At 56.5% G+C, this 17,528-nt stretch overlaps 10 protein-coding genes across 10 annotated transcripts; 4 read left to right on the top strand and 6 right to left on the bottom strand.

Moving 5' to 3' along the window:
- Window positions 1–587: 587 nt before the first annotated feature.
- On the top strand, window positions 588–1,823 carry KRP23_11431 (uncharacterized protein; the record flags this gene model as incomplete). Its single annotated transcript, XM_067881982.1, has 1 exon — window positions 588–1,823. The coding sequence occupies one exon, from the start codon at window positions 588–590 to the stop codon at window positions 1,821–1,823; it is 1,236 nt and encodes a 411-aa protein (XP_067740268.1).
- A 1,041-nt stretch (window positions 1,824–2,864) lies between these two features.
- On the bottom strand, window positions 2,865–3,314 carry KRP23_11430 (Calmodulin; the record flags this gene model as incomplete). Its single annotated transcript, XM_067881981.1, has 1 exon — window positions 2,865–3,314. The coding sequence occupies one exon, from the start codon at window positions 3,312–3,314 to the stop codon at window positions 2,865–2,867; it is 450 nt and encodes a 149-aa protein (XP_067740267.1).
- Window positions 3,315–3,745: 431 nt separating this feature from the next.
- KRP23_11429 (uncharacterized protein) lies at window positions 3,746–4,630 on the top strand (the record flags this gene model as incomplete). The annotated part of the gene is made up of 2 exons (XM_067881980.1): window positions 3,746–4,101; window positions 4,180–4,630. The coding sequence occupies 2 exons, from the start codon at window positions 3,746–3,748 to the stop codon at window positions 4,628–4,630; spliced, it is 807 nt and encodes a 268-aa protein (XP_067740266.1).
- A 99-nt stretch (window positions 4,631–4,729) lies between these two features.
- On the bottom strand, window positions 4,730–6,610 carry KRP23_11428 (uncharacterized protein; the record flags this gene model as incomplete). Its single annotated transcript, XM_067881978.1, has 1 exon — window positions 4,730–6,610. The coding sequence occupies one exon, from the start codon at window positions 6,608–6,610 to the stop codon at window positions 4,730–4,732; it is 1,881 nt and encodes a 626-aa protein (XP_067740265.1).
- A 189-nt stretch (window positions 6,611–6,799) lies between these two features.
- Window positions 6,800–8,310, top strand: KRP23_11427 (Phospho-2-dehydro-3-deoxyheptonate aldolase; the record flags this gene model as incomplete). Its single annotated transcript, XM_067881977.1, has 2 exons — window positions 6,800–6,902; window positions 6,983–8,310. The coding sequence occupies 2 exons, from the start codon at window positions 6,800–6,802 to the stop codon at window positions 8,308–8,310; spliced, it is 1,431 nt and encodes a 476-aa protein (XP_067740264.1).
- A 484-nt stretch (window positions 8,311–8,794) lies between these two features.
- On the bottom strand, window positions 8,795–10,429 carry KRP23_11426 (Transmembrane protein 181; the record flags this gene model as incomplete). The annotated part of the gene is made up of 1 exon (XM_067881976.1): window positions 8,795–10,429. One exon carries the CDS (start codon window positions 10,427–10,429, stop codon window positions 8,795–8,797), a length of 1,635 nt encoding a protein of 544 aa, XP_067740263.1.
- A 361-nt stretch (window positions 10,430–10,790) lies between these two features.
- On the bottom strand, window positions 10,791–11,360 carry KRP23_11425 (uncharacterized protein; the record flags this gene model as incomplete). Its single annotated transcript, XM_067881975.1, has 1 exon — window positions 10,791–11,360. The coding sequence occupies one exon, from the start codon at window positions 11,358–11,360 to the stop codon at window positions 10,791–10,793; it is 570 nt and encodes a 189-aa protein (XP_067740262.1).
- Window positions 11,361–11,607: 247 nt separating this feature from the next.
- KRP23_11424 (uncharacterized protein) lies at window positions 11,608–11,978 on the bottom strand (the record flags this gene model as incomplete). Its single annotated transcript, XM_067881974.1, has 2 exons — window positions 11,608–11,906; window positions 11,969–11,978. The coding sequence occupies 2 exons, from the start codon at window positions 11,976–11,978 to the stop codon at window positions 11,608–11,610; spliced, it is 309 nt and encodes a 102-aa protein (XP_067740261.1).
- Window positions 11,979–12,695: 717 nt separating this feature from the next.
- KRP23_11423 (Tenascin) lies at window positions 12,696–15,400 on the bottom strand (the record flags this gene model as incomplete). The annotated part of the gene is made up of 6 exons (XM_067881973.1): window positions 12,696–13,273; window positions 14,251–14,330; window positions 14,409–14,685; window positions 14,757–14,924; window positions 15,011–15,163; window positions 15,232–15,400. 6 exons carry the CDS (start codon window positions 15,398–15,400, stop codon window positions 12,696–12,698), a joined length of 1,425 nt encoding a protein of 474 aa, XP_067740260.1.
- Window positions 15,401–15,637: 237 nt separating this feature from the next.
- Window positions 15,638–17,248, top strand: KRP23_11422 (T-complex protein 1 subunit epsilon; the record flags this gene model as incomplete). The annotated part of the gene is made up of 1 exon (XM_067881972.1): window positions 15,638–17,248. One exon carries the CDS (start codon window positions 15,638–15,640, stop codon window positions 17,246–17,248), a length of 1,611 nt encoding a protein of 536 aa, XP_067740259.1.
- Window positions 17,249–17,528: the final 280 nt, after the last annotated feature.

Raw genomic sequence — 17,528 nt, 5'->3', positions numbered from 1 at the left:
GAATCGTGTCAAGCGGATGTACTCAACCTGACCGTTTGTAGGATATTACCGCGAGTAGTCGGTGTTGGAGTGCAAATCGGCCTGATTCACCGAAGTTGAAGTGATTGACAGTGCCAATTTGTCACTGATTTGCCCCCACGGGGGCGCAGGTGCAGCCGCCTTCGGGACGGCAGCCTTACTGGCACATTCTCTGCTGCAGGCAAGTTCGCTGCTCGCCGCTTTTGGTCGTCGAGACCCTAATACTTGACGAGTCTGGGGGAGCCCACAGTGTGCGATCGTCGTTCGCGGCTGAGAGGCGTGCTGTGCGCTGGAGTCAGCACCAGCTCCTCGGAGCTGATCCACTCGCGCTGAGATAGCAAAGTTAAATATCGCGGCGTTAGGCGGAGATTGCCATGTCTCGCAGTTACCAGCGGTTCTCGGCGCCATAATTAAAGCTGAAGCGAAATCCGAACAATTGTCGCCAAAGGGCGTTTCCCGCATAGGGCATAGTGAACCCCAGTGATCCCCACAAAGTACGAATTCCTCCCGACTCGGATCCCAAGAGGTCATTTCCCTCCAAGCGCTCTAGTCCGCACTGTCCCCAAGCCATGGACTGCCGCCAGCCAGCCACCGACCCCATGCTCTCGTCCGCGCGCGGCATGGCGCGCCTCAACGGCAGCAACCGCGCCGCCTGGAACGCCATGGACCTGCAGATCGGTGCCCAGGTGCCTCCCCCGAGCGCGCGCGGCGCCGCGGAAGACAACGGCGCGCTCTCGGCGCGCAACGTGCTGCTGCGCCAGAAGCTGCGCGAGCGCAAGCGCTACGACTCGGCGGACGACGCCATGAAGAAGGCGGCGGCCCGGTATCAAGCGTCGCCGCCACAGAATCCGGCTCAGCCGCCGCCGCCTAATCAGACTCAGCCGGCGCCGCAGGGTCAGAACCAGGCGCGCATGGGTCAATCCGCGTTCTTCAACGCCATGGAGCCGCCGGGAGGCGCGGCGCAGGGGCGCAACGTGCTGATCCAGCGCAAGCTGCAGAGCAAGGCGTCGTTCGACTCGGCGGACTATCAGATGGCTAGGGCCCGCCACGACCACGCGGAGATGGAGGACGCGCCCATGGAGGACGTGAGCGACGAGCAGTCCGTGAGTTCGCCCTGCGCGTCCTCCGCGGCGGCCGCAAGTCGTCGCCAGCAGCTCGCGAGCATGAGTCCCAGTCGCGCGGGCAAATACGGAGCGCTGGAGAACAGGAAGAAGCCCAGTCGACGCGATCTACTGGAGAAGAAACAGGAAGAAGAGCTGCCCACAGCTGGTGAACAGGCAGGAGTCTCCAAGTACGGGAAGCTCTCGGCCGCGCATATTTTGATCCGACGCAAACTCAAGGAGCGCAAACGCTTCGACTCGGCGGACTATGCCATGGAGAAGCAGGGACAGCCCACGGACGTGCCGGCGGACGTCGCGGCGAGTCCTGCCGCTCCAGGCACTGCACCGTCGGGGTACGGCACGCTGGGCAATGCACAGGCGTCGATTAATCACCAAGTGAAGCATATTAAGCTGTCGGAAGACCCGAGCGGACGTGTGGCGACCCCAGCGCAGCCTGTGGTAGCCAATGCGGCGCAGGCGGCGCTGGCAGCTCGATCCGCGCGCTACGCAGGACTTAAGAAGAATGCAGGGAGTGCGAGCCCTGCGGTGGGCAGCAACACGTCGCAGGCCGCGCTGGACCGCTACGGCCTTGACAAGAGCTCGGCGCCGTCTGGCGCTGCCGCCGCGCGGAATGTGGTGCTGCAACGCAAACTCACCGAGCGTAAAATGTTCGACTCGGCCGACCACTTCAAGAAGGCCGCCTGAGCACAGGTGCGCACCGCAAGCTTGGCGGTCATATATATAAGAACGAGGGGGCCTGCCGTTAGCTAGCATCGGTGAGTCCGCGGCGAACGGGGTGCTGGAACGATTGGCCGTACGTATGAATCAGCCCGAGCATCCTCACGTCGCTGCGCAGCGAGTCTGGATCCAGCGAGCATCGACACCAGCGACATTGGCGCAAGAGCGAATTTGTTTTTTTATTTGCATTTTTGATAGCTATTTCTTGGGTGAAGTTAAGAAGTAACGTTCGCAAAGGAAACTTGTCCGAAGCCTTTTTGCGGTCGGCGGAAGGCTGCATCTTGCATGTGGTCCCAGCCGTCCATCGAATGGAAGAAGGCAACAGCGAGTACGAGAAGCGGTTCGCTCACGTGCAATAAAACAGCAGAACTCCCTTGAGCAATCGAGTTTCGTTTTTTAGGCGTTTGATACCAGCGTCATGGATTGATCGCTTTGGTCTTCTGAGTCGCTGTCATGGGCGGAACCTCGGTGGGTTTGCTTGCCACGCCTTCGCAAGCTGCTCACGTTGCTCGTCAAAGTCAGGTCGATACCACACGAATAAATCAGGATGACCTTGGATGTACCTCATGCCTCCCTTCGGGGCTGCGACGCAGCCACCTTGCCACTCGGCCGTTTCGGCAGCTCTATTCCCAGGAACACAAGCGAAAGTGACGGATCCCCTGCTCCGTCTCACTTGCTCGATTTCGCTGGCTAGGCCTTCAAGACTCCTTTGCTGTGCTACACAGTCTTCACCCAACGACAGGCATCATGGGGCTACCCCCTTTTCTCCATTCGAAGCACGGGAGTTGAAGCGCAAGGTGCCGACACGAGATCCAACCCACAACGCAGCAATGACAAGAAGCAGCAACCATTTTTTCGCTGTTTCTAAATTATTTTAAGCTAAGGGTCAATACCATTCATCTTTGCAGCGCGGCGGGCGAGGGAGTTGCTCGACTGGCAGCCTGCGCCCCACGCCGCCAGTCGACGACGGACGTTACCGATCCGACGGGACGCGACGCGACGCGACGCTTACTTGGACATCATCATCTTGACGAACTCCTCGTAGTTGATCTGTCCGTCGCCGTCGATGTCGGCCTCGCGGATCATCTCGTCCACCTCCTCGTCCGTGAGCTTCTCGCCCAGGTTGGTCATGATGTGGCGCAGCTCGGCGGCCGAGATGAATCCGTTGCCGTCCTTGTCGAAGACCTTGAAGGCCTCCAGGATCTCCTCCTCCGAGTCCGTGTCCTTCATCTTGCGGGCCATCATGGTCAGGAACTCGGGGAAGTCGATCGTGCCGTTGCCGTCCGCGTCAACCTCGTTGATCATGTCCTGCAGCTCGGCCTCCGTGGGGTTCTGGCCCAGCGAGCGCATGACCGTGCCCAGCTCCTTGGTGGTGATGGTTCCATCGCCGTCCTTGTCGAACAGGGAGAATGCCTCCTTGAACTCGGCGATCTGCTCTTCGGTCAACTGGTCAGCCATGGTGTGCTTGCTTGGGTCTACTTGCGCGAGACGAAGAAAATCCGAGAATGAACTTGGAGTGGAATTGGAAAGGAAAACAAAACTGCACCCACCAAGTTGGACGACCAAACAACTGGACGACCACTTTGTACGTACTGTACGACCGTGGTCGTCCAATGAGAGCGGACGCTTGCCAAACCTGTCAAAACAAATGTTCTTTGGCAAACTTTTTTTGCCAAAACCTCTGAAAACAAATGCCCGCTAATATACATTTCCACAGGTTTGGCAAATTTCGCTCTGAATTTGTCGACCTCATCAAGTCTCACAGGAAAGTGTTTATCTGGATAATTTTGATTTTAACCGAGATATATATGTACGCTACACACGAAAAACTTGGCTGAAACTCAAATCGTACCATTTTATTGGTTCCGCAGGATAACTTCCCGACGACGATGGCGGCCTACTACGTGGACGCCGCCCGCCGCGCGCCGTGGGTCGTCGTGTACCTCGTGGCGGGGCTGGGTGTGCTGCTCAACCTGCTGGGCGAGTGCCTGTCCAACGCCGCGGCCGTGTGCGAGCTGTACCCGCACTTCTCCTTCCACGAGACGCTCCTGGAGGAGCTCACGATGCACTACACGCGGCTGCCGCTGGTGCGCGTGTACGTGCCCACGCTACACCTTCTGGGGGCCTACGTGGTCGTCTACGCTGCCAAGTCTTGCGGTCTGCTGGACCGGGGCTGGCCGCTGCTTCTGGACGTGCTCTCGGGTCGCTGGCTCTACCACCAACTGGTCGAGGTTCTTCCCAGCTAGTACGTGGTCTATTGAGCTACAAGGTGGTGCACTTTTAGTGTCGTGCTAACTTTTTCGTGGTTGTTTGTTTTTGATAGTCTGCCGTTTACATTCACAGAGCCAGATGTGCCCGCGTTGCTGTCGGAGGATGAAGATCGAGACGACGTGGAGGACGATGATGACATTGACGATGCCCCGCCGGTGGACCACGCAGCGTGCAATGAAGCGCTGGCGAAGCTGGTGCAGGTCAAGATGCAGCATGCCAATAGGACGATCCCACGGCCGGACGACTGGCTCGTGTTCGACCCCGTACAGGAGAAGCTCGTGCTTCAGAAGCATGCGAACGGCAGCCTTTCGAACGGACACGTGAATGGCCAGGCAGCAGGGAGCAAAGTATCGCTCCCACGTGAACAGGAACCTATAGGAAACAGTCAGCAGCCGTCTCTGCCTGCAGATGCAGAACACTCCGCAAAGCGGGTGGAGGTAGCGACAGACGTCGCGATGAACCAGCCACAGGACGCTGCAACAGGGGTGAGGAAACGATTCTAGACACGAGTGGAACGACATGCAAACCCAAGCACAAGTAAGTAAATAAGCCGCTCTCTCGCCTGTCTGCTATCGCTTGCCATTTGTTTCTAGTTCGTTCAGCTATTGGGAATCGTACACGGTTTCCTCTTCTAGCGGCGTCGGCACTTTCGCAATTTGACGCCAAAGCCGAGCAGAGCCACCAAACGCGAAGCTCATGATGCGCTTGAGCGCCTTCGGAGGAAGCTTACCGTGCTTGTCGCCGCTACCGAGCTGGCAGCAGAGCTGGATCGCGCGAAGTGCAGCACTGGGCGGCACCTGGCCACCGCACGCAGCCGTCCAGCTTCGAAGCGCTGGTACGAGGCACTGCAAACTCGCTAGCGACAGAGACAGCAGTTGACTCTTCTTGGACCACGTGACCCGCCCGCGCGACGAGATGAAGACGAAGTACTCGGCGTCCCACAGCGTCATGCTCGTGCCTTGAGCCACGCAGGCCAGCCGCAAGTGCTCCAGACAACCATCGAATCCCTGGTTGCCTGGTGCTGGGAAGAGCTTGCTACAGACTTTAGAGTTCAGGACTTCCTGCGGGTAAAAGGCACGCAGCGCGTTCATCACAACTTCATTGTGGCCGCAAACCTTGCCGAATGCTCCGCCCCACTTTGCAGCGTCGATGGGCTCCTTGTTCGGCGCCCACTTGCTCAAGAAGGTCGAGTCATTTGCGTTGCCTCGCGCTGCGCAGAGCTTCTTGCGCAGCGCAAGAGAGGCTGCATCCTTCGACGCACCGTGACGCACAATGCCTTCCCATTTACCGCCGTGCGCTCCACCTAATGCAAAGTCCATCCACCTCGTCTGAGCAGAAGTGCGCTCGTCCGTCATAGCTGTTCCAACAGCAGCACTCACGGTGACAAGACCCAACACCTCTAGTTTCTCGCGGCGATGCTGGCTATCCGTTTCGTGTTCTCCGGTAGCTGGCGCGTTGCTGCCATTGGCCTTGACACCCGGCAGTTTGCGAGTAAGCACCACGTAAAGCTTCTCCGTCAACGCCTGCAGCCTTTGCTCGTCCGGAGTCATCGCACGTTTACGCTTCTTCTTCTGCTGTCCGTTGTCGTCTTCGTCGTCGTCCAGATCAGCTCCCTTCGCAAGTTTCCGCGCCCACTTGTCATCGTCAGCAGCTCCAGTCTTGCCCACACGCTGCGCAATGTCCACAATCTGTCGCGCCAGCTTCAGCCGCGCCTGCAGCTGCTGCACGCAAGGCGTCGTCATCTCCGGCCGGAACGCACTCGAGTTCACCATCTCTCCAGTCCCCGCAGTCACCTGGTTCACGTGCGCAAACTTGGCCGTCGCAACGTCAGCGGCCGCAGCGCTCACCTCTCCAGCCAACGCCACATCCGCCTTGGGCGTCGCAGCACTGGCCAGCAAATGGTCCGTCGTCACCAGCACTATGGCATGCAACGGCGAGGCCGCCACTGCCGAGCTCTTGAGCCTCTGCACCGTCTCGTTCCGCTGCCCCGCTGTCATCTTGCGATGCAACGCCACCGCCTGCAGCCCAAGATGCTTGAGCATCGCAGCCAATTGAGCTGGAGACGTCTCGTCCTGACTAGGCAGCGCCACCACAATGGACCGCGGCGTGTTGCGCGACAGCAGCACCCAGTAGAGCCCCGCCAGCACGTCCAGCTGCTTCTTCACCTTCAGCACGGAGAAGGAGGCGCCGCCACCTTCCTCGAGCGTCAATTTGGCTGCACTGGACACTGCCACATTGGCGACGATGCTCTTGTCTCCCTGCTGCTTCTTGCGCTTCTTCTGCGGTTTATTGTCGCCTCCAGCGCCGCCCTTGCCCGCCTTGCGCTTCATGGGCTGCGTCGGCTGCTTCTTCTTGCCGCTCGACTGTGGCCTCGAGCGCCCACGCGTGGCCGAGTGCAGCATCGAAGGGTTCACGACCACCAGCGAGTCCCCCGTCGGCCGCTTGGCCTGCGCAGCGCCGCCGCGTCCATGATGCTTGCCCATTAGCTCTTGTCTGCCAGACAACCAGTATCTGTCATCGGTCGCTTAACATCTTGCGCTCAGTATGCTACATTGGCGTCAACATGTTGATGCGCAGGATTTTTCTTGTGGCAAAACACCACTTTTGAGTAGCGGTACACGACGTAGCCTCTGGTCGTCATTCGTCGAAACGTCACAATTAGCACTGAAGCCATGTCAACGCCCCAGTGGAGCCCTTCGTCGTGGCGCCAATTCCCGGCCAAGCAGCAGGCCCCGTACCCGGATGTGAAGGCTCTGCAGCAAGCGCACGACAAGTGTACGACTGTTATTGGCGATTGGTGGCTATATGTCAACCAGGGACTGGCGTTAACCTGAATGTTGTGTTTGTCGCTACAGTGAAGACGCTGCCTGGCCTCGTGTCCGTGCGCGAGATCGAGCAGCTCAAGACGCAGCTGGCGGACGTCGCGGCCGGAAAGCGCTTCTTGCTGCAGGGCGGCGATTGCGCCGAGCGGTTCCAGGATTGCCAGCCGGAGCTGATCGAGAAGAAGCTGAAGATCATGGTCCAAATGAGTCTCGTGCTCGTGTGGGGCGCGCGCATGCCCACGGTACGCGTGGCCCGCATGGCCGGCCAGTTCGCCAAGCCGCGCTCCAGTAACACGGAGATGCTGGATGGAGAGGAGGTGACCAGCTTCCGGGGAGAGAACATCAACGGCTATGAGAAGGACCAGCGCACGCCTGACCCGAACCGATTGCTGGAGGGATACTTCCACAGCGCAGCCACGTTGAACTACGGGCGCGTGCTCGTGAGCTCGGGCTTTGCCGATATCCATGACGCCGGCAAGTGGGACTTGGACTTTGTGCAGACTTCTTCGCGCCGCGAGGAGTACCAGCACATGGTGAACGAGATCACGGACAGCCTGCACTTTGTGCACATGTGCGGCGTTGGCGCGGACTCGCCGCATCTCAAGACGGTGGACTTGTTTGTGTCGCACGAAGGACTGGAGCTGGGATACGAAGAAACCATGACGCGCAAGGTGGACGGCAAGTACTACAACGTGGGCACGGACTTCCTGTGGATCGGCGACCGCACGCGTCAGCTGGACCATGCCCACATTGAGTACTTCCGTGGCATTGAGAACCCCATCGGCATTAAGGTTGGCCCCAGCATGGCTGTGGACGAACTGGTGCCATTGATCCGCAAGCTGTGGAAGGACCCGGAGGCAAACCCGGGCAAGATCACGCTCATCACGCGCTATGGTAGCGGCAAGGTGGCAGATCTATTGCCCAAGCACATCGCTGCGGTCAAGGCTGCAGGTCTGAAGGTCATCTGGTCGTGCGACCCGTGCCACGGCAACACGATCGTGGCGGAGAACGGCTACAAGACGCGCCCGTTTGACCGCATCTTCGGCGAGCTGGAGCAGACGCTGGAGATCCACCGCGAGGCTGGAACATCACTAGGCGGAGTGCACTTTGAGCTGACAGGCGAGAATGTTACCGAGTGCATCGGCGGTCCGCAGGGCATCGACGAGGGCGACCTGCCGCTGCGCTACACGAGCTATTGCGACCCGCGTCTGAACTACTCGCAGAGTATGGAGGTGGCTTTCCTACTGGCCAAGAATCTGTCGGTGCACCACGACCTGGCGCCGCTCAACGAGAAGTCAAAGATGCGTAAGCGCTCCATGGAGATCAGCGACCCGTCCAAGCGCATTCGCGCTGAAAAGTAGCATGCTCGACCAAAGCATGCAAGGAATAGAGGGCACGGAATGTGTCAAGTTTGATTGTGCTTTGCCCTCGTCGTCAAGTGGTCTGTCGTCACAAATTGTACTTTGTCGTCCTCAATTGTGCGGTTTGCTAGAACACAAAATCAATCGAGGTTACTTTCGTCCTTCTATCCAAACTTCACTCGCACTACCTCAACTCGGCAATCAAGAATCGTCCAGCACGCAGGCAATGCAGCTCGAACGCAGCAGCTCCCCCTCTTCTGCTGAACTGCCACGCAGGACTTCCGAAGACACAGGACTTGGATGTCATGACGAAGACTGAAGACGGACTGTCAGTCGAAGCAATGGAGGATCTGCGCGCACAACGCCAGCAGATCCAACGAAAGTCAAGAACAGATTGGAGAGCAACTGCAGCCGTGCTTAATGCATTCATGAATTCATTTTACGTAAGTCTTTCCTAGTTGTGCTGCTTTGACAGCTACAGTCCTCAAGCCAAATCCGTGTCGCGCACCTCGTCAACACCACCAAGCTCCACATGAGCGAGTTCCACGGGTTTGCTACCAAGGACTGATTTCGCCTCGGGATCTTCGCCTCCGTGGGCTTGCCGCTTCTTCCGCAGATTGTCCAGTGTCGTGACGGATGGAGCGTACAGGTAGCACAGCGTGTACACGTAGACGTTGAAAATTGTCTGTAGTGAAGTCCACGCTCCTCCACTCGTCGGAGTGGGCGAGAACTCGCCACTCGCAAGACCCGAGAACGACGCGATCACCATCAGGAGACTCAGCACCACCAAGTAGCGGTACCGCATACGGCGAGCACGGATCTCGCGGATACTCATGACGATGAGTACGCAGTACCACACAATGAAGGCAGCACTGAGAAGTCCGCACAGCGCTTTGAGGGAAGCGAAGGTGGCGTTCTCAGCTAGGGGGTCCCACGTGATGTCGTTGTTGCGGTTATACTTGATGTAGCCGTAGAAAATCGCCATGATGAGCCAGAAGAATGCCACGAAGATGATCTTGGGTCCGAAGAACTTTGTGTTAGACACGCCGTTCTCCTTTCCTTGCAGACGCAGGTTGTCGATAGCGACCAGCCAGAACAGAAGCAGCGTCTGGAAGAAGGTCACTTGGAAGCCCACACTGAGAATCCGAGATGCGTTGCTACCGTACGTCGCCTCGGCGAAGTAAAAGGGGTCATTGAAGAAAATCAACGATAGCGCGAGTGCCATCACGAATCCTTGCTCCACGTTCTGCTCCCGTGAAGATAATTTGTTCATGCTGTAGATGTACCAGCCTGCGACGAATGCCGAGAGGAACAGGAAGAAGAACTTCATGCCGATGAGCCAATTCGTGAACGACTGGGTGCCCCACGTCTTGCGAAATTGAACGTTTGAGCCATTCAGGGCCAAACTTTCCGTCGAGTTGAACAGGACATCGACTTGGTAGTCGTTGAAGTCGATGTCTCCGAAGCGCAGGAAGTACGCTGGGTCGCAGAAAGACTCGCCTTCCTGGCACTCAACCGTAATGGTTTTCTGAACCACGTTGGTGACAACTTGAGCGTACGTCTGGTTCCCGCTGGTCTCATTGAGGTAGAAGCCTTTGACGTGCGGGGTCATGGTGACGTCGAACGATCGACCAGTTTTCTTCAAGTTCGGGAAGGCTGCCTCCAGGTAGAAGTAGCGGTTGAGCTGCGTGAACCCGTTGAGCCCGAACGTGTAGTGCACGACGTACAGACTTTCCTCTTTGCTGGCAAACGGACGGTTGGTCCTGTTCGTGCAGGAGTCGAACATGCACGTCAGCACCGACGCTTGCTCGCTTGATGGCAGGCTGAGAACCTGGTCGATAGCGGACACCGTCCCATTCGCGTCGGTGTCTTTGGCAGTGCTCGTAGTGTTGGGTCCGAGGCATTCCTTGTACAGGCTGATGGAGAAGTCTGACGTGCAGCGCGTCGGGATACTGGTCCAGTCCGAGTTAGCAACCGCAGGCGAGCCGCTGAAGCCGATTAGCACGAAGAGAGCTAGGAACGTGACTGCTATCCCCGATACTAAGAGCAACTTCAGCATCGAGATGACTTCGATCCGCATGAAGCTGCCATCGTCGCCGCGCTCCGCCGGTTTCTTCATTTTCAATCAAAGCGAGAACACACTATCCTGTTGCCCAACCAACTCGAGTCGTTGGAAGAACGAAAGTGGTATGAGATTGCTTTAGCGGCATTCCTGCGATGATGCACTTCAAGTGGAACAAGGTCACTAAATGCGTCCGTTTTCTCGGCTGTAACCCCTGCCTTCAGCGCTCGCATTTTGCTTCTCACACGGACTATGCGGACCAAGTTGCAACGGAGAAGTCTAGGTATCAACACAATCTACAGTTGTATTTGATGACAACGACTACTCTACTACACAACATCGAGTTTGCTTCACGCTCAGTGACATCCAAATTTCTACAGGGTGGCCACACAAAGTCGCTGCGGTTCTTGGGAATCATTCACGACAGCGCGCACACCAAGAGAGCGAACGAGATCACGACCGCGAGCACCAAATAGAACCAGCCGACGTACATCAGTGCAAATATGACCAGAGCCAGCAATACGCCTGTCGCCGCCATTTGGAAGAGGTGCTCGTTCTCTAGACGCTCACGGTCCCTTCGCTCTCGTTGGATGCGAGATCGCTGCTCGACATCTTGCACCAGGTTGTTGCGTTCCCAGTGGTTTCGCAGCATGCCATAGGATGCAGCACCAAACGCTGAGAGCGCTCCGAGAGCCATCAGTGACGACTGCAGGTTTTCACCTTTCGCCGTGCTGGCACGAATCTTTCCTCCTGTGTCACTGATGGGCGACGACAACAGCTTCAACTTGCCATTAACTTCTGCTTGGAGGCTCGTCGGTGGGTCTTTGATGGCACTGGTAGCGAACTTGGTATTTTTCCTCATCAAGACCGAGCGGCTGAGATTGTCACCAAGCTTGTGCGTACGAGCAGCGTAGGTCCATTGTTGGTTGGAAGCCTGTACCTCTGCACTTCGGATGGAACTCATCTTGTCACTCTTGTTGCTAAGCATTGTTGGGTTGGCGCGCCAATTGAATAATGGTTCTTTCTGAAGAAGACCGGCGATCGAGGACGAGGCTGTAAAATCTGGTTAACACGATTAAAAAATTCTCCTGGCGTCCTGATCGATTCTCCAGCCGGTAATCGCCGGTTGAATCGGTGAAGTGCGAATGTCTACCCACGTATCTTGTGAGGATAACTCAATGGTCTTACGCACTGAGAACAGCATTAACTTTGATAGGAATCGTATGGTCTTTACTTTAATCTGCATCAGCGTTGCGAATGGCTCGAGCCTCACGAGAAGAAACTGCTTCGGCAAAACTTGCAAGCTCGCTTTCATTGGCCGGTGGCAAGTCGCTGCCATAAAGCGCGTACAGCTCGGCTGATGTGAAGCCGTTGAAGAACTCGGATGCTTTCTCGGTGCAGGGGCCGCAAAATGCCAATCGGTTGCTGCACACCGAGCAACCTTGAAGAAGGTGAACAAATTCGGCCTCTGTAGACGCGAAGTGGCTCATTGCAGGGGAGAGCTTCCTCATCAAGCGCTCCAATTCGCGTTTATCTACCATGAATCACATAGTCAGTTTGGTATTGTTCACAGCAGAGCAAATGAATATGCAGCACCTCGAATCATGGTCTCGTTCGGTTTATCTGGTTCAAGCAACAGGAGCTCGTCGTGGCTGTCAATCGTGGAAAGTGGACGGTAACGGCGGCGTTTGGATTCGCAAATGACCCGAAGCTCCCGATCGCATTGGTCTTTCAACCCCAAAGCCCGCTCCAGCTTCACCTTTCCAGGCGAGACTGCAGCATCCAGAATAACATGTTAATAGCAACATTTTGCGCCGAGGAAGAGCGAGAAACAAACCGTGTGCGATGATATCGCTTGGACCATCTTGTACTGCTCCCAAGCCTAGAACGCAAAATAGTTGACAGCTGAGCCCAGCGTTGTTTTGTGCATTAACACGCTTCAAACCTCACTTTCATGAACGATTGTTTCTTGAAGTAATTTGCTGAATTCAGCGGGAGCAACCGTTTGCCGACTGGTTGGCTTTCTACAAGCAGAATCGACGTCAGCTGAAGGCATAGGAGCGTCAATTTGGAGTTCCCTAACGCACCTTTGGTGGCTCGGCAAGCTGGTCGTCCCCTTGCCGAAGGCGTCGTTTCCGGAGAATGCACGCCGCATGGGCTTGTTGCTGTTCGTTAAGCCACCCAGATCCACATCCATTCTTCAAGTTGAATGGTAAGGAAATGAACGGGGCCATCTTACGAGGATTTGATCAGGACGTGAAGACAATTATAACTATTTTTGATCGATTGCAAGGATTGAAATTTGATGAACGGAGGAAAATGGTTATAGGTTATGGACGTCCTGGTCCTGAGCTTCGTACTTTACCTTCGGCAAAATGCGACCGCAGTCGTCACGACTTCCTTTATCCCCACGGCCGTCACTGGCGCCGAATCCAAGCGAGCACGAGCAAGTTCCCTGGTCGTAGTTGCAGTAGCCTCTGTTGGAGCAGACTTCGTTCTCTTTGGTCCCCTGTTGACTCACAACGCCATCTATCGCCACCCCATTGTCAGCGGTGATGAAGGCTACTGTTCCACTTGATGCTGTTAGAGCCGTCGTGACAGCTCTCAGCGGTGGAATATCGCCGTGGTCTACTGGGAAGGCAATTGTGATAACGTTGGCTGGTGCCGTTGGGGCTGAACACGCACTATCTCCAGACGAATACCCCACGACGGGATCTTCGAAGCCAAAAGAAGTCGTGAGGATATCGCGAAGTGCGCTCGAAGCTGCATCAAACGGGATGTCAACCGAAGTTGAGGTACGATACTGGAGACGAAAGACACCTCCCGTCGCAGTACACTTCAGCACTTGGATCTCGTCTAGTTGGTCAGTTGTAACGGGGTCGTCGCCCTTTGTGCATGATCCTAAACATTCACGATCGCAAACCCATTCGTGAGAGTGGTGATACAGACCAAATACCAAACGGAAGAACGTACTCTTGCTGCAGTCATAGCCCTCGTACCCTGGATCGCACTTACAACCCAGTACACTATCCCGGTCGAAAGTTTGGATATTGTTTGGATCAGTACCGTAGTCGAAGCGCAACGACGGCGAATCTGCATCTGCCTCTAGCGAAAGCTGCTGGATGGTCATGCACTGCCCATGGCCGTTGCAAGGAGGTTCTCCGGGACATTTCACTGGAAATTGTACGGCAAGCAGATAATGTAAAATGTATGGTTGTCACTTCCAGAGTTATGACACTTGTGCAGCACTTACTGAGCTCGCACGCGGCACCCTCGAACGGAGTATAGCACAAACATTGACCAGTATTATGGTCGCAAATGCCGGCATCGGAGCACTCGGTCCACTGGCTGTGCACAGTGTTACTTGCAGATGGTGCTGTATACCACGACGGGCCTGTCGGGCATTTTCCTGTAGCAAAACAATCACAAAACAATAGTCAGTAAATGGCAATGTCTACTTGCCACTGGATTTGCTCACGCGACGAGCAATCTCCTGTTGTCCAGCCTTGCTCACAAACACACTTGAAAGATGGCGATCCGGTGCAGTAGCCATGTCCGCTGCAAGGAAGCTCGCCAACGCAAGCTGAAATGACCCCGCCATACAGGTTCTTGTCGTTGGCGCAACCACAATCGCCACGTTCTCCTGGGTTTCCGTATCCATCGCTAGATCGATAGCCCGGCATGGGGTTGGTGAAGCACATGCACTGGCCGGTTTCTAAGATCGATATAGAGGACAATGAGAGCTCCTTCACTTCAGCGAGCTTGGTTCGAGTACGATATGCGCACGCATTGCTTACCGAAACTGCAATCTCCTCTGTTGCTGCAGAACTCCCATTCTTTGGTACCCTGGACCGAGGTTCTCCCACCTAAAACGTTACCTGCAGAGGCTGCGAACACACTACCGCCCGTAAGGGAGTTGATACCATTGAGCGACCCCATTACTTTGATTGGAGGTTGTCTGAACAGCAAACCACACGAAAGAGCAGCAATCGTCAGTCTCGAACAGATACACTTAGCAACTATGACAGCGTCGTACGGTCCGAACTCGTATGTGAACTCAATCGTGACGGCGTTTGCGGTCGCACTGCTGCAGACTGTCGTTGCAGTACCGCCGAACGTGACTTTCACTGCAGGAAGTGTCTTGATCGTACGGAGAATGCGGTCAAGATCTGATTGCGTGGCGTCGAATGGAATCGATGCGCCTTGTCCGTTGTAGAAAAGGTAAAACGACCCTCCTGTCGCCGTGCACTGCACGATCTGCATCTCGTTCTTTTGGCCAGTGGTTAGCGGGTCATCCCCTCTCGGACAGGACTCTGTCATCAACCCACAGCTTGCACCGTTACATAAGGCTTAAAAACGATCACCAGCAAAGCGAGAGCCGTACTCAAAGAGCAGTCGTAGCCGTGGTAGCCCTTGCGGCACTTGCACCCGTAGATCATCGTTGCGTCCCACGCAGTATCATACAATGGCTCAGTCCCCACCGCATACGTGGCCGATAACTCTTTGAGCGACAAGCACTGACCCGCGCTGTTACAGCCGCTAGAGCACTTCACTAACCGTACACAGGACAAAACGCACCAGCGTCAGAAGCAGGAACGACCTCGCACCTACTCAAACCCGCAACGAGTCCGCACGTACGGCGCTGGCAAGCGGATCCTACGAAGCCCTCGTCACACCTGCATGTACCCTCTTCGTAGTCGCACACGCCCTTGTTCGAGCACTCGACGAGGTAGTGCGCGTCGTCCGTCGCTCGCGCAGGCGCCACCCACGCCGGCCCCAGCGGACATCTCTCTACAGTAACAAGCCACTACGTCAATTGTAGCATGCAAAACACACACACAGAGCAAGAAACGACGCACTCTGCGAGCAGTCGAAGCCAAAGTGTCGAGCGTCGCACTCGCACAAGTTGTGCGTGTTACACCTCCCATGGCCCGAGCAGATCTTGCTGTTATACACACCGCGCGCACACGCCGCCTGCACCACATCCAGCAGCAAGAAGACGCTCACAAGCAGAAGCCTCAGCGTCATAACCTCCTAATCAATCGGAAAAAAGGCAACTTCAACGTCCGTAACCGCCGGTACACAACTGCCCCCAATATTCATGTATACCACACCAAAACGTAATTACGCCTCCCCACCATTTCTTACGTAAAAATCCTCTTCAAAATCTTACTGGCGACCGGACGCCAACGTATCAAGCGACCAGGGGGGGAAGACCTCGCTGTATCATCTCTCTGCGCCTCTAGCTCCACCCACAGCGCCACCATGTCGATGGTCTTTGACGAGTACGGTCGCCCCTTCATCATCCTGCGCGACCAGGAGCAGAAGGAGCGCATCAAGGGTGTGGAAGCCATCAAGAGCAACATCTTGGCGGCGCGTACCGTGTCCAGTCTACTGCGCACGTCGCTGGGGCCCCGCGGCATGGACAAGATGATGGTGAGCCAGGACGGGGACGTGACCATCTCAAACGATGGCGCTACGATCCTGGAGCAGATGCAGGTGGAGCACCGCGTGGCCCACTTGCTCGTGGAGCTGTCCAAGTCGCAGGACGATGAGATCGGCGACGGCACGACGGGCGTCGTGGTGCTGGCCGGTGCGCTGCTGGAGCAGGCCGAAAAGCTGCTGGCCCACGGGCTGCACCCGATGCGCATCGCCGACGGCTTCGAGGAGGCCTGCGACATTGCGTGCAAGCACCTGGAAGCTATCGGTGACGTGATCCAGTTCAGCAAAGAAGACTCGACACCTCTCGTGGAGACGGCCATGACGACGCTGTCGTCCAAGATCGTCAACAAGTACAAGCGCCAGATGGCCAAGATCGCCGTGGACGCCGTCATGAAGGTGGCCAACTTTGACACGCGCGACGTGAACTTTGACCTGATCAAGGTGGAGGGTAAGGCCGGTGGCACGCTCGAGGACACGGCGCTGATCAACGGCATCGTCATCGACAAGGACTTTTCCCACCCGCAGATGCCCAAGCTGGTCAAGGACGCCAAGATGTGCATCTTGACGTGCCCCTTCGAGCCCCCCAAGCCCAAGACCAAGCACAAACTGGACATCACCAGCGTCGAGGCCTACGAGAAGCTCTACGAGCAGGAGCAGGAGTACTTTAAGACCATGATCAAGCAGGTGAAGGACAGCGGCGCCAACCTGGTCATTTGCCAGTGGGGCTTCGACGACGAGGCCAACCACTTGCTGCTGCAGAACGAGCTGCCTGCTGTCCGTTGGGTGGGAGGTGTCGAGCTGGAGCTCATTGCTATTGCCACGGGCGGACGTATTGTGCCGCGGTTCGCGGAGCTGACGCCTGAGAAGCTCGGTCGCGCTGGCACGGTGCGCGAGGTCGCGTTCGGTACCACGAAGGAGCGCATGCTGGTTATTGAGGACTGTGCTAGCTCGGACGCGATCACGGTGCTTGTGCGCGGCGGCAACAAGATGATTGTGGAGGAGGCGAAGCGCTCGCTGCACGATGCCATGTGCGTGACGCGCAACCTGATCAAGAACAACCGCATCGTGTACGGCGGCGGCGCTGCCGAGATTGCCTGCGGTATCGCCGTGCGTGAACACGCCGACAGCACGGCGGGCATTGAGCAGTACGCTATCCGCGCCTTCGCCGACGCCCTGGAGGACGTCCCGATGGCGCTGGCCGAGAACAGTGGACTGAGCCCCATCGACTCGCTTTCGGCCGTGCGCGCGCAGCAGATCGCTGACAAGAACCCCCGACTCGGCATTGACTGCAACTCGTCCGGCACGAACGACATGAAGGAGCAGCAGGTGTTCGAGACGCTGATCGGCAAGCAGCAGCAGCTGCAGCTCGCGACGCAGGTCGTGCGGATGATCCTCAAGATCGATGATGTGATTATTGAAGGCTCGTACGCGTAGGCCGATTAAAGCCTATATTCTACTGCTGCCACACTGCAGCTTGCACAGGCGTGGTGGGTCAAATGGAAGGTTTAGTTTATAGTCCACATTCTGGCCCAGTGTCTCGTGTCTTGCGTTTTGTTGTGCAGGGTGTCTTGAAAATTGACGCCAGGAACTGGCATCATCAGGCAACAAACACTACGTACATCCTTCGTGCTTAAAAACAACTAACGCAGCATGACAACTACTCCAAGCATCTCACTGCAGCTTCACCCGGGTCTTGTCTTTCAGAACAAGTTGA

The sequence above is a fragment of the Phytophthora ramorum genome, assembly GCF_020800215.1.
Source record: "Phytophthora ramorum isolate Pr-102 chromosome Unknown Phyram_PR-102_s0012, whole genome shotgun sequence".
Lineage (NCBI taxonomy): Eukaryota > Oomycota > Peronosporomycetes > Peronosporales > Peronosporaceae > Phytophthora > Phytophthora ramorum.
The sequence above is the reverse complement of the archived record's forward strand: the minus strand, read 5'-3'. Positions and strand labels throughout refer to the sequence as shown.